The sequence below is a fragment of the Vulpes lagopus genome, chromosome 2, assembly GCF_018345385.1.
Source record: "Vulpes lagopus strain Blue_001 chromosome 2, ASM1834538v1, whole genome shotgun sequence".
In the NCBI taxonomy this organism is placed as follows: Eukaryota; Metazoa; Chordata; class Mammalia; order Carnivora; family Canidae; genus Vulpes; species Vulpes lagopus.
In genome coordinates, this window is record NC_054825.1 from 53,266,552 (window position 1) to 53,279,018 (window position 12,467).

Here is a 12,467-nt window from a genome sequence, read left to right on the forward strand (position 1 = left end):
CCTTTTTATTGTAAATTCCAGAGAGCCAATTGTTTCTCATACAACATTTTCTTTGGTTTTTGCCAAACCCTTGTATCAATAGCCAACCTGTGGATGTGGTTGACACCTGACTGTAGTTCTTTTTTTTTTTTTAGTTTTTATTTATTTATGATAGTCACACAGAAAGAGAGAGAGAGACAGAGACACAGGCAGAGGGAGAAGCAGGCTCCATGCACCGGAAGCCCGACGTGGGATTCGATCCCGGATCTCCAGGATTGTGCCCTGGGCCAAAGGCAGGCGCCAAACCGCTGCGCCACCCAGGGACCCCCCGACTGTAGTTCTGACAAAAATATTGGTTGATATTTTTGTCTACATTAACAAGTAAGGTGAAAATGAAACAATGAAGACGTGTGTTAGAACTTTGCTGATTTGTCAATGACAGAATGACTTCCTTGCTGAGTTGGATAATAGTTTCTGTATATTGAAAAAATATGTCCTTCATTTCTAATCCTTCTAATTTCTGTCCTTCATTGCTAATCACACAACAATGGCTACATACACAGCACCCTTTTACATTTAATCTGCATTATTAAGTGATCTTCTCCAGCACTTTTCAAGTCTAGAATCAAGAAGATAATAAATCAGGTCCCGATCTGTAGCATCTGTCAGTTTCCATGGTGTCAATACAGCCACCATGGCCAATTTCAAGGTACCAACATGCCACTGACCAGAGTTTAGAAGAGGAGTGCAGTAGCACACCATTATTTAGTATTTCCCCAATACAGAGATAAGGGGCAGAAATCACCTCAAGAGCATAAAATATGATTTAGTAAATGAGGAAGCAATGAGTTTTATTTTATTTATTTAGTTTTTAAAAGATTTTATTTATTTATTCATGAGAGACACAGAAAGAGAGAGAGGGAGAGACACACAGGCAGAAGGAGAAGTAGGCTCCATGCAGGGAGCCCAATGTGGGTCTCGATCCCAGAACTCCAGGATCAGGCCCTGGGCTGAAGGCAGGCGCTAAACCGCTGAGCCACCCAGGCGTCTCAGCAATGAGTTTTAAGGATTGTTTTTAATATAACTTATTTCAATATCAGTTTATGTAATTTAATTTTAATATTAATATTAAAATAATATAATTATGTAGCTCCCTTAAAAACCAGCTCGCAAAATTCCTGGGCTGTCATGAACCAGTAGGCACCAAGCTCCAGTACCTCCCTGGCTCTCAGAGACTTTGCACACAAAACAAGAGCATTTTGTAACCAGGATAGTGTTATATGCAGGCTGCTGTCAACAGTGTAGTAATAACAATGGCAGCCAACGGTTATTGAGCACCTCTTAAGTGAGCAGGCTCTTGTCTCAATGCTGTATGTATGTTTACCCATTTAATACATGCAACCAACCTGTGAAGGGAGTTCTGCAGTCATACCCATTTTATAGAAAGAAGAGGTTACTTGAGGGCTCCTAGGGCTTCATTGTGTCTCATCAGAACCCCTTACCGTACTAATATTGCCATTTTGCGGATGAGGGGCCAAGGCTCAGAGAGGTGAGTCACTTACCAAGAGCCACACAGCTAGTGCAGGGCAGAGCGGATTCAAACCTGTGTCTGTCAGATGCCTGAGAGGATCCTCTTCAGCACTGGTTTCCCAAATATGGCCCAGTGTGCTTCTGACTTCCTTGGAGAGCTTGCTTTACAAAAGCAATTCTGGAGCCTCACTCCTGGTGAGTTGATTTCGTCAGTTTGGTATTTTTTTAAAGATTATTTATTTATTTATGTATTTGAGAGAGAGAGAGAACATACAAGTGAGGATAGGAGCAGAGGGAGAAGCAGACTCCCTGCTGAACGTGAAGCCCAATGCAGGGCTCAATCCCAGGACCCTTAGACCATGACCTGAGCCAAAGGCAGACTCTTAACTGACTGAGCCACCCAGGTGCCCCCAGTTTGGCATTTTTAACAGTCCCCAGGGGATTCCAGTGGGCAACTAGCTCAGAAACGAACCCCTAAATCATAGCTTGGGGACTTAGAATGTCTTGACTCAGGCCCAGGTTCCTCACTGGTTAGGTGGGGGCACCAGCCCATCCACAGCTTAGTGGCTCTGAGGATCTAATGAGGCGATAAGTGGGGAAAGCCCACCACAAGTGCTAGTTTAACACAGACCATAGAGCCAACGTTGCTGATTGGCCCAAGGCTGAAAGCCAGTGGTCCTGGATGTCCTTAAAAGTGAATTTTTATTTCTCTCCATGCCACAGGAGCCTAGAGACAGAGTAGGTAGGTAGAGTAGGTTTTCCTTTCTGCTTTACCATACAGGACAATGGGAGGTCAGAACCATGTAACAGCCTTCCCTGGTGGAGGAGGCCATGAGTGAGTGGTCAGTAGCTGTGGTTTAACAAATCCAAATGCACCGAGTTAGGGCCCTCCCCTAAGCCACAGCTGTGGGTTTTCTGGGAAAAACATGGAGCTGGGGCAGGAAGCTGCAGAGGCATCAGAGTCAAGATGGACACCTGGACACCCCCACTTTGCCAGCAGGCAAGGGCAACCCCAGCAGGTACCCTTGCATCAACTAGAGGAGACAGGAGAGAGAGGAGAGCACACAGGATTTGGAGTCAGCCAGAGCTTGAACCTTATCTGCCCTACTTATTACTGAGACACCCTGGGCAAGTGCTCAACTTCTCTGAGCCTCAGTTTCTTCATCTGTAAAATGGGGGTGATGATGGTCCCTGCCTCAGAGAATGAGAATTACATGAATATGGATGCTTTGTAAACTCAATGCTATAGGTTGTGCTATACTGAATCCCCAGGGTGAGTGATTTTAGAAACACAGAAAGAGCATGAGAAGTAGCCTGCTCTTTGCAAGTGTGCAATCTGTTTAGGGAGGCAGGACTAACACTCAGGGCTCTCGGCGGTAGTTGAGGCTGCGGGGTGAGGCTGCTCACAAGTGTGGAGCTGGGAGAAGGAAGGAGAGCTGGACTGGGTGTTTAGATGATACTTCCTGGGGGAGAAAGAATTTTGGCTGGGCCTGGAAGGATGGGTAGGAGTTCAGTAGGCAGATGATAAAGACTCTCATTCTGGGAAGGAGACACATGATCAAGGAAATAATCTCAGAGGTGATGCTGACAGCTACAGGTCACTTTATAAGCCTTGTTTGATCTTCTTGATAACCCTCGTGAGACAGGTTTGATCATCATTACTAATTTCTAGGTGAGAAACCTGCAGCTGACAGGCCAAGTGACTTGCCCAGTGTCGGACTGGTAAATGGCAAAACTGGGATTGGAACCCAGGCTCTAAGATGCTTAGCCATTATCTATCTTGATTCCCTGAGAGCAGAATATGCAAGAGATGCATATGTGACTGCACTGGTGGTTCATTTGTCCAGGAAACAGTTCCTGAGCACCTGGGAATTGCAGTGCCATCCACCCGTGGGTGCTAGGGGTGGAAATGAGCAGCAGGGCCCCTGTCCTCTTCCCAGAGCTTCAGGAGAATAGGGAGAGGACACATATGGAATGAGAGTGCAGTTAATGCTCTGGCAGAAGCATGTCGAGGTACCATGCGGGCCCTGGGGGAAACACCTAGCTGCATATGTTGGAGGGGAGGGGGTCACAGAACATGTTCCAGCATGAATGTGTTGGAGCTGTGGGGGGTGGTGGAGAAGAAGCTTTATGTGGAAGGCCATTCCAGCAGAGTTAACTGCAGGTTGGGGTAAGGATGGTAAGGAGGTCAGTTGGGATGTAGCAGAGGGGTGTGTGTCCAGAGGTAGCAGGGCCCTGAATGCCACATAGACGAGGACCTTGGGCATGACCACACTGGTGGTTGGGGGAAGTGGCTGCCTCATCTATGGTGTGCCGGGGGGAGGGGGGGCGGTGTTTGCTGCAGCACCATGGAAAGCTGCCCATAGGGGCCTGGCAGCAGGCAGCCTTGCTTTCTCAGGTTGCCAGCACTTCCTGAATAATCTGGGGCTGTGGTCGATATTTGCAGTGAAGGTTCGTAAGAGCTTCCTTGTCCCCATAGCACAGACTGGCTGGGCCCCTGCTCTGCTGAGTGAAGCAGCCTTGCCCAGTGATAGGCTATGTGGGCCCCTGGAGAGGACACTGGGCAGAGGGTTAGGTTAGCAGACGTGGGCTCCACTCCTTGCTCAGTGACCTTGGCAGTTTCTTGACCTCTTGGAGCTGCTCTTCAAAATGAAGGGACTAAATGATCTCTGAGGTCCCCTGCAGCCTCAACTCTGTGAGCACTGTAGGAATGACATGGGGGTGAGGATGAATGGGACAGGAGACAGGCAGGTCAGGGAAAGGGCATGCTCTAGTTGTGCACAGGTGATTCAGCAGGGATTCAGTAAGGTTACCAGGGATGACTGTAGTCATTGCTGCTCTCAGAGAGGAACGGACAGACATAGCCACCACTATTTGAAACCTTGCTGGGGCATTGATCCTTCCATGGACCATCTCTCTGGATCTTCAGAACAACCCTATGCCATGGTAGGTGTTGTCCCATTTTACAGATGGGAAACCAAGGCTGCAAGAGGTCCAATGACTTTGGCCAGGTTTTGCTGTGAGTGACAGCACTGGGATTTGACCTGCCTGCCTCTAAGCTCAAGCCTTTTGTACCTTACTATATAGCCCCCCCACCCCAAGGCTGCCTTGATCCTGCAGACGCTCTTGGACATGCTGTACTGAACGGATGGGGATCACCCACTGACATGGGTCCTGCCCAGAGGACCAGCTTCTGGTTTAGTACCAAAGCAGGTATCTCTGACCAAATCCCCTGGGACACGGAGGGGCATGTTGGCCTCTCCCACAGGGGCCTGCCTCATGGGCTGAATGGATAGATTTGTTTAGACAGGTGAGGACAGTTTCACCTCCTGGTAGCAACTCCACAAGCCCTCTGCTGGGCAGTGGTGGCATCTATGGGAATGTGATCCCTCCTTTTAGCCATGCTTTGGAGGTGAGGTCAAGTATGTGGATAGAATTTGTCGAAGTAAATAAAGCTAGAGGAGGACAGATGGATAGGCTCATGCTACCCCAGAGGGCAGCCTGGCTTAGGCCCAGGAGTCTGTAGTCACAGTGGCCTATTCTTCCTTCCTGATGGGAGCCAGGAGAGCCTTTTGTATGTCTCGCCTTGGGCCTCAGAGGGGGAGAATTTGCCCAACCAGCTTGGAAGGTTGTTATGCCATCTTACAGTTGCAGTTGCAGAGGCTAGAGCTTGAAGGGGCTCTGGGTCTCATCCAGTGTCTATTTTAGAGTTGGGGGTGCTCATGCCCGGGGAGAGGAAATGGCATGCTTCAGTTCCCATGGCCTTGTATGGTGGAGGTGAAACTGCAATTTCCCTGTACTTGGCCTGGATCTTTTCTAGTGCCCTATGCTAGTGCCTGGGATGGGGGAAGCAAAGAAGTTGAGAAAGAGCCCCTGGGGGAACTGCTGCTTTGCTGGCCCTCAGGCTGCCCTTGGGGATCCTCCCTCAGATTTCTCCTCCTGACCTAGCCCTACAGCAGCCCTGTGGGGAGGAGTGCACAAGGCGCCCCCCTCGGGCTGGTGGAGGACCTCCACAGGGCAGAAGGGGAAGGACCACCAACTCCCAGTTCTTTCAATTCATGTCAGCATATTTCAATGGCATGTGCAGGATGCAAGACATCATCAGGGAGGCCAGGAAACTTAGCACTGATCTGAGTTTCCCAGGGAGGCCACCACCCAGGAGAGCAGTGTCACAGTATGGGAGACAGCCTGTAGCTTAGGACCACTTGCTCATAAGCATCATTGGCCCTGAGGGGGTTACACACGAGGTCAGGGGCCACTTCATTGAAAAGTGAGGTGGGAGAAAGAGGCAGGGATGCGGCATGGTCTCTGAAAGATGAAGTAGGGAAGGTATTCTAAGTAAGGGGGACAGCTGGAGCTTGGGAGCGGTGTCGTTCTGGGTGTGGGAAATAGACACCTTGAAGGGATATGGGCAGGTACAAGCAAGTGATGGGCGGTGAGGCTGGGAAGGTAGCATGGGGCCTGTTGGAGCAAAGCCTCCACACCTCAAGTATCATGCAGGGCATTTGAGCTTTCTCTCATGGTCAGTGGGACCACTGAAGATATTTAACCAAACTGGGTGATGTGGTGAGTAGGAGCCAGACTACCCAGGAAACCCCCCTGACTCTGCCATTATGAGCTATTGGACCTTGGGCCAATGCCCTTTGCTCTCTGAGCCTCTGTTTTCTCAGCTGTGAAGTGGGGGTGATAACAGCACCTACTATTCAGAGTGATTGCAAGGATGACCTAGAGTACGAGTGAGCTGCTTGCCTTGCTAAATGTTCAGAAAATGTCAGCCCCCACCTTGCTTCCTGGGTAACATCAGACTGGGTTAGTGGAGGCTGGGCTAGCCAGAAGGAAGCCCTTCTGAAAGCAAGAGGAACTGTAGATATAGGGACTATTTTCCTGTTTTATTATATTCTGTTTCACTCCCAGTTAGGGCAGGTCTGAGCCTGAAGGTCCATTTGGTCCAAAGGCCCAGTGTGTGAGTGGTGAGGGCAGGACAAGAATCTGAGGCCTGCCCACCCAGCAGAACATTCCTGCTGTGCCAGGGTGCAAGCCTGCCCTAGGTTGCCAGGCCCAAGCAGCATCTCCACTTCTCCCTGGAGTAGATTCCCAGGATGCTTGAGCCACAGGGAAGGGAGATCATTTACTCTAGTTGTTAGGAGCAGAAGCTCTGGAGTCCAACAGATAAAAGTTAAAAGCCCTGTGTCCACAAACCAGTATTTCAATCTTGATTTCTCTTTCTGAAACAGAGGAATGATAACATCCACTGCATAAGATAGTCAGGAGGGTTCAGTGAGGTATAAGGTTTGTCACGTGCTTGGTTAGCACAGTGCAGCTAAATGACAGCATGTGTGTGTGTGTGTGTGTGTGTGTGTGTGTGTGTGTGCGCTCACGCGCGCGCACGTGTAGGCCTTCTGGAGGAGATACTATTTTTACTGAAATGTGAATAGGAAATTAGCCAGCTTTGTGATAGGGGCCGTGCAGGAAGAATGTTCCAAGTGGGGGAGAAGTCACCTGCTGTGTGTGTTAGGTTCTTGGGGTGGACAAGATCTTGGGCAGACAGGCAGTACTCGGTAAGAAAACGTGGCCTGGCCCTGAGGTTTCCCTAAGCCAGTGGAGAGGCTACTGCTCCTGGACGGTGGGACACAGAGGTGAGGGGATGTGCAGCCAGGATGCTTCTCACCTCTCAGAGCAGTGAGGCTGCCAGATCCAGCCTCCCATCGTTCTTCCTTCTTTTCTGATGCTCTCTACCCAGCTCCTACTGCCCCATAACCCTGGGAGTCACCAGGTCCGATGTGACTGCTTTTGTCCATGGAGGCTCCCATCCCCCTTCAGCATGTGCTGTGCTCTGAGCACACTGGTCATCGGGAAGCCCTGGGCCCTGACCCTGAGCTCCAGAGACAAGCTTCAGGACCATTCCCCAGAGGAGAGGGGAAGGTCCCAATAAGGTGACTCAATTCCAATGTGGTGGAATAGAGAGAGGAGAAGCCCCACCCTCACCCCCACTGGGAAGATGGTGCACAATGGGGAGGACACAGCTTCCTGCATGGGGTGCCAGGATACTTGGGGTCTGTGGGCAGCCACTGGAGGGCTGGACTGGGGGTACTGCAGCGGGGCCATCTGTCTCGGTCCCATTTCCTGACCTCCCCTGTCCCTACTCTCTGCAGGGCCTAAGACTCTGCTTTGCCTTGTGAGAGGACTTTGACACATTTTCAAAATAAAGTTGAGATAAATCTCCAGAGGGGAAGAAGGATAAACAAGCATAAAAAATTGCAAAAGGAAATGTCTTATTTATTTATTTTTGAAGCCGGGGGAAGGCCTCAGCTGGCCGGCTCACTCAAGTGAAAGTTTCCAGCCACTCTGACATGAGGTCACAGAGACTTCAGGGAGCCAGGAAGTTTGGGATACGGCACCTGGAGTGTCCTCAGGCCAGATTCAGGAGCAGTTCAGCTAACTGATCCTTAGGGCCCCCCTCAGCCTACCAGCCTCTGTGCTCTGCACTATGGGGGTGGACATGCAAAGACCTCAATCCTCCCTCTAGCTGAGGGTCTGGTAGAGGAGCGAGACAGAGCCAGCAAGGACTGTTGGGCAAGGGAGAGTGTGACAAATGTCATAACATAATGGTTCAAATAATCACCACGGGGACTGAGGGGTAGGATTCATTTGTGGTGTGTGGGGTTACTCAGGGAGGAAAGCTTTCAAGGACTAGCTGAGTTGAGGTAGACTTTGAAGCCCAGCTAGGATTTTATTTTATTTTTTTAAGATTTTATTTATTTATTCATGAGAGACACACAGAGAGAGAGAGAGAGAGAGAGAGAGAGAGAGAGAGAGAGGCAGAGACACAGGCAGAGGGATAAGCAGGCTCCACGCAGGGAGCCGGATGTGGGACTCGATCCCAGGTCTCCAGGATCACGCCCTGAGCTGAAGGCGGTGCTAAACCACTGAGCCACCGGGGCTGCCCCCAGCTAGGATTTTAATGGGCAGATAAAGCAGAAGGTTTTCTAGGTAGAACAAATAATTCGAGCAAAGGTACAACGTGGGAAATTCTTCAGGACTTTGAAAATAGGGATGTTTGATTTTCTTAAACATGTATTATTTATCTTTATTTAAAACTGCTTTCTTGAGATAATAAGTCACCTACTATACAATTAATTCACCCATTTCAAGTGTACAGTTTACAAAGTTGTGCAACTGACTCCATAATCAATTGTAAAAAATCTTTGTCACTCCAAACAATAAAGCCCGGTACCCATTAACAGTCACTACCCATTTCCCCCAGTCCTGGGCAACTACTAATCTACTTTCTGTTTCTCTGGATTCACTTCTTCAAGATAGTTCGTATAAATGGAATCCTATAATGCATGGTCTTTTGGGACTGATTCTGTCACTTGGCATAATATTTTCTTCCTCTTTTTTTATAAAGATTTTATTGGGGCACCTGAGTGGATCAGTCGGTTAAGCATCTGCCTTTGGCTCAGGTCATGATCCTGGAGTTCCAGGATCATGCCCCACATCGGGCTTCCTGCCCAGCGAGGAGTCCACTTCTCCCTCTGCCTCTACCCCTGCTTATGCTGTCTCTCTCCCCCTCCCTCTCTCTCTCTCTCTCTCAAATAAATAAATAAAATCCTTTTAAAAATATTCATTTAAAAAAAATTCATTTATTTGAGAGGGAGAGAGCATGAGAAGGGGGAGGGGCAGAAGGAGGAGAAGCAGGCTCCCTGCTGGATTGCACAATCCTGGGATCATGATCTAAGCCAAAGGCAGACGCTTAACCAACTGAGCCACCCAGGTATGTTTTCAAGGTTCATCCATGCTGAAATATCAGTATTTCATTCCTTTTTATTTTTCTTTGCCTTCTTTCCTCTTAATGGCCGAATAGTATTCTACTACATGGTTATACCATATTCACCACTTGATGGAAATTTGTCTTGTTTTCACTTTGAGACTATTATGAATATGCAGCTGTGACATTTGATGTTTTTATGTGGATGATATTTTCAGGACATTCCACTTTGAATGGAGTCTGGGTTTGTCGTGGTAGAGAGTGGGAAGGGACAGGGTGAAGCAGAGCGACATGCTCACCCACTGTGGACTATGAGCGGTTGGGTGGGAGTGAGAAGGGTAGGCTCCTGTTCTGGCCTCACTAACAGCCTGTGGAGTATGAGGCCAGGGCAGGGCCGTCCCGCCACCCACACACACCTGCACAGTTGTGTCAGATCTGGCAGCTATTTGCAGCACTGGAGGATAGCCTGGGCAGCTGGTATTTTCCCTGGAAATCAGGTGCATTTTTTCCTGGTCCTGCTGAGGCCAAAATTAGTGTAAGTTACACAGTTAGTCCAGAGAGGGGAGTTTGTCAACAGGAAGCTGGCCAGCTAGGGGAAGGAGGTGGTCAGGAAGACGACTGTTTTTTTTTGTTTTGTTTAAGATTTTATTTATTCATGAGAGAGAGAGAGAGAGAGAGAGAGAGAGAGAGAGAGCAGAGACACAGGCAGAGGGAGAAGCAGGCTCTATGCAGAGAGCCCGATGCAGGACTCGATCCCGGGACTCCAGGATCACACCCTGGGCTGAAGGCAGGGGCTAAACTGCTGAGCCACCCAGGGGTCCCCAGGAAGAAGATCGTTAATAAACCATGTGTAAACCGTAGCTAGGCTGCTAGGCTCCCACCCCTCGCATGCTCACTCAGAGGGCAGGGGTTTTGTTTACAGGAAATGCTGCCAGTTTCTCAATGGCCCCATTTAACAGATCTGGAAATAGAGACAGTGCATTAAAGGGATCTGCCATTCAGAGACAGAAAGGGAGCTAAAGCTAAGGTCTCCCCAGTTCTGCTGTGAGCAGCAAGTTTGGAAAACATGGACCTTGCCCTCAGCGCTGTGCCTGTATTTGAGTTCACAGGAGAAGACAGGACACAAAAACCAGAAAGAATTTTAGTCTCTTAAAAAAGAATACCAAACTCCACCCTAACCCCAAAGTGAAAACACAAAACAGGGCTTTAATTACCATCTTTTCTTCTTTTCCTTCTTTACTTACTTTCTCTTTCTGTTTTTTATAGTTGTTGTTTTTTTTTGTTGTTGTCGTTTTGTTTTTTGTTCTCCAGCCAGAAAACATTATGTTGTTAGACAAGAATATTCCCATTCCACACATCAAGCTGATTGACTTTGGCCTGGCTCATGAAATAGAAGATGGAGTTGAATTTAAGAACATTTTTGGGACTCCAGAATTTGTTGGTAAGTTTTAGGCCTGTTTCTTTCCCACCTAAGCATCTGGGATCAAAAGATAGAGAAGTTCTGGAAACAAACCCTGTGTCTGGGGCTGTGGCCTCTGGGCCAAGATGGTACCTTGGAGACAACCCCCCCACCTTAGAAATCTAATGAGTGGGTAGAAAATGTCCTGCTGGTCTTCTGGGTAAGGGTCCAGGTGCTGGCTGAGCACCCAGTAGGGCAAAAGTAAATTCCCCAGGTGGGGCTTACAGACTTTTGCAGAGTCAAACCCTCCCAGAGCTGGCCCCACCCCTTGCTGAATTTATTGTGAAGATGTAAAATTACCCCACCCTCTGGCATTCCCATAAACTCACGTTTCTCTGGAGCAGCTTCTGATTTCCTGAAAAGGAAAAGGGAAATCATCTGCCAGATGCCAGATCCACCCACTCACCTCGCCTGTGTGCCTGGCCTTTATTCATGCACAGGGGGCCCTGCTGGTGCGGGGCCCTGGCAGTTCTCTCTTCCCTCTGCTTCCCTCAGCCTTGGCTCAGGCCCCAGAATCCCCCACATGGTACTGGAGCTACAGGTTTGGGGGTCTTAGTGTTACAGCTTTGCAGAGGGGAGAGGAATGAGAATTGAGGACTACCATCTCTCAGCTTTGGGGGTTGGAGTAGTCTTAGAAATGGAGGGAGGGCGAGATCTACCCAAAACCTGGAGGCAGAAACTTCTGACCACAGTCAAAAGGAAAATAGAATGTGTCAGATCATCCATTCTGATGGATTTTTCAGGTAGCACATACCAGCTCCACAGCTGTTACAGAATGGTGATGTCAAGGCCCCACAGACCCCAGGTGGGGAAGCTTGCTGTATGCCAGGCACTATGCGGGTACTCCACAGGCATGTCAATTAATCTTCAAACAACCTCATAAAGCAGATTTAATTATATTTCTCTGTCAAGTGCTTTATTCAAGGCAAAACAACCAGTAGGTGGTAGAGCTAAGATTCAAATGTAGATACATCCAGCATCAAAGCCTGTGTTCTTGTGGTTACACTGGATTGTCTCTTAAAAAAGACCTTGGCCCCAGGGGACTTACAATTTAGTTGTGGAAATGAGACATCAAACACCAAGGAAGAGTGCTAGAAGGATCTTTTTAGGTCTTCGGGTCTAGTTTAACAAATGTGGAATTGGAAGGCTAGGGGATTTTAGTTAAGGTCAGCCAATGGTTATTCTTCATCTACTGTATGACAGATATTAGAGAGGTACTGGGGACACAGTGATGGGAAGAAACCACTCTCAGAATGACTTATTCAAAGTCACATAATTAATTGGTGACAGAACTACCTTGAACCTAGGACACAAGACCTCTATTCTTGAACTTTGTCCAAGATAGCAGTTGCTGTCCACTATTCACATACATGGTAAAATGCATATATTTATTTAGTTAGTTAAGTTCATACCAAGTGTTAATCAACAGTAAATGGTTCAGCTGGAAATTCAGGGCAATAGTGGAAGAAGTGTCACAACACAGCATGTGATTAATTATACAGTGAATGATAAAGATATCTCTGAAAGACTGTGCATTTAAAAAAATTTATTTAAATTCAGTTTGCCAACGTATAACATCTAGTGCTCATCCTTAATGCCCACCACCCAGTTACCCTATGCCCCTACCAACCTCCCCTTCTGCAGTCCTTAGTTTGTTTCCCAGAGTTTAGAGTCTCTCATGATTTGTCTTCCTCTCTAATTTTTCCCCACTCAGTTCCCCCCTTTCCTTTT

The 12,467-nt window shown here is 48.2% G+C and overlaps 1 protein-coding gene across 6 annotated transcripts in view; it reads left to right on the plus strand.

The window, feature by feature from the left end:
* Positions 1-12,467, plus strand: part of DAPK2 (death associated protein kinase 2) — a 126,553-nt gene that overhangs the window by 88,476 nt on the left and 25,610 nt on the right. For all 6 annotated transcript variants that reach the window (XM_041743425.1, XM_041743423.1, XM_041743428.1 and 3 more), the window contains one exon: positions 10,589-10,718. In XM_041743425.1, coding sequence (XP_041599359.1) covers positions 10,589-10,718 — 130 coding nt within the window. The remainder of the gene's footprint in view (positions 1-10,588; positions 10,719-12,467) is intronic.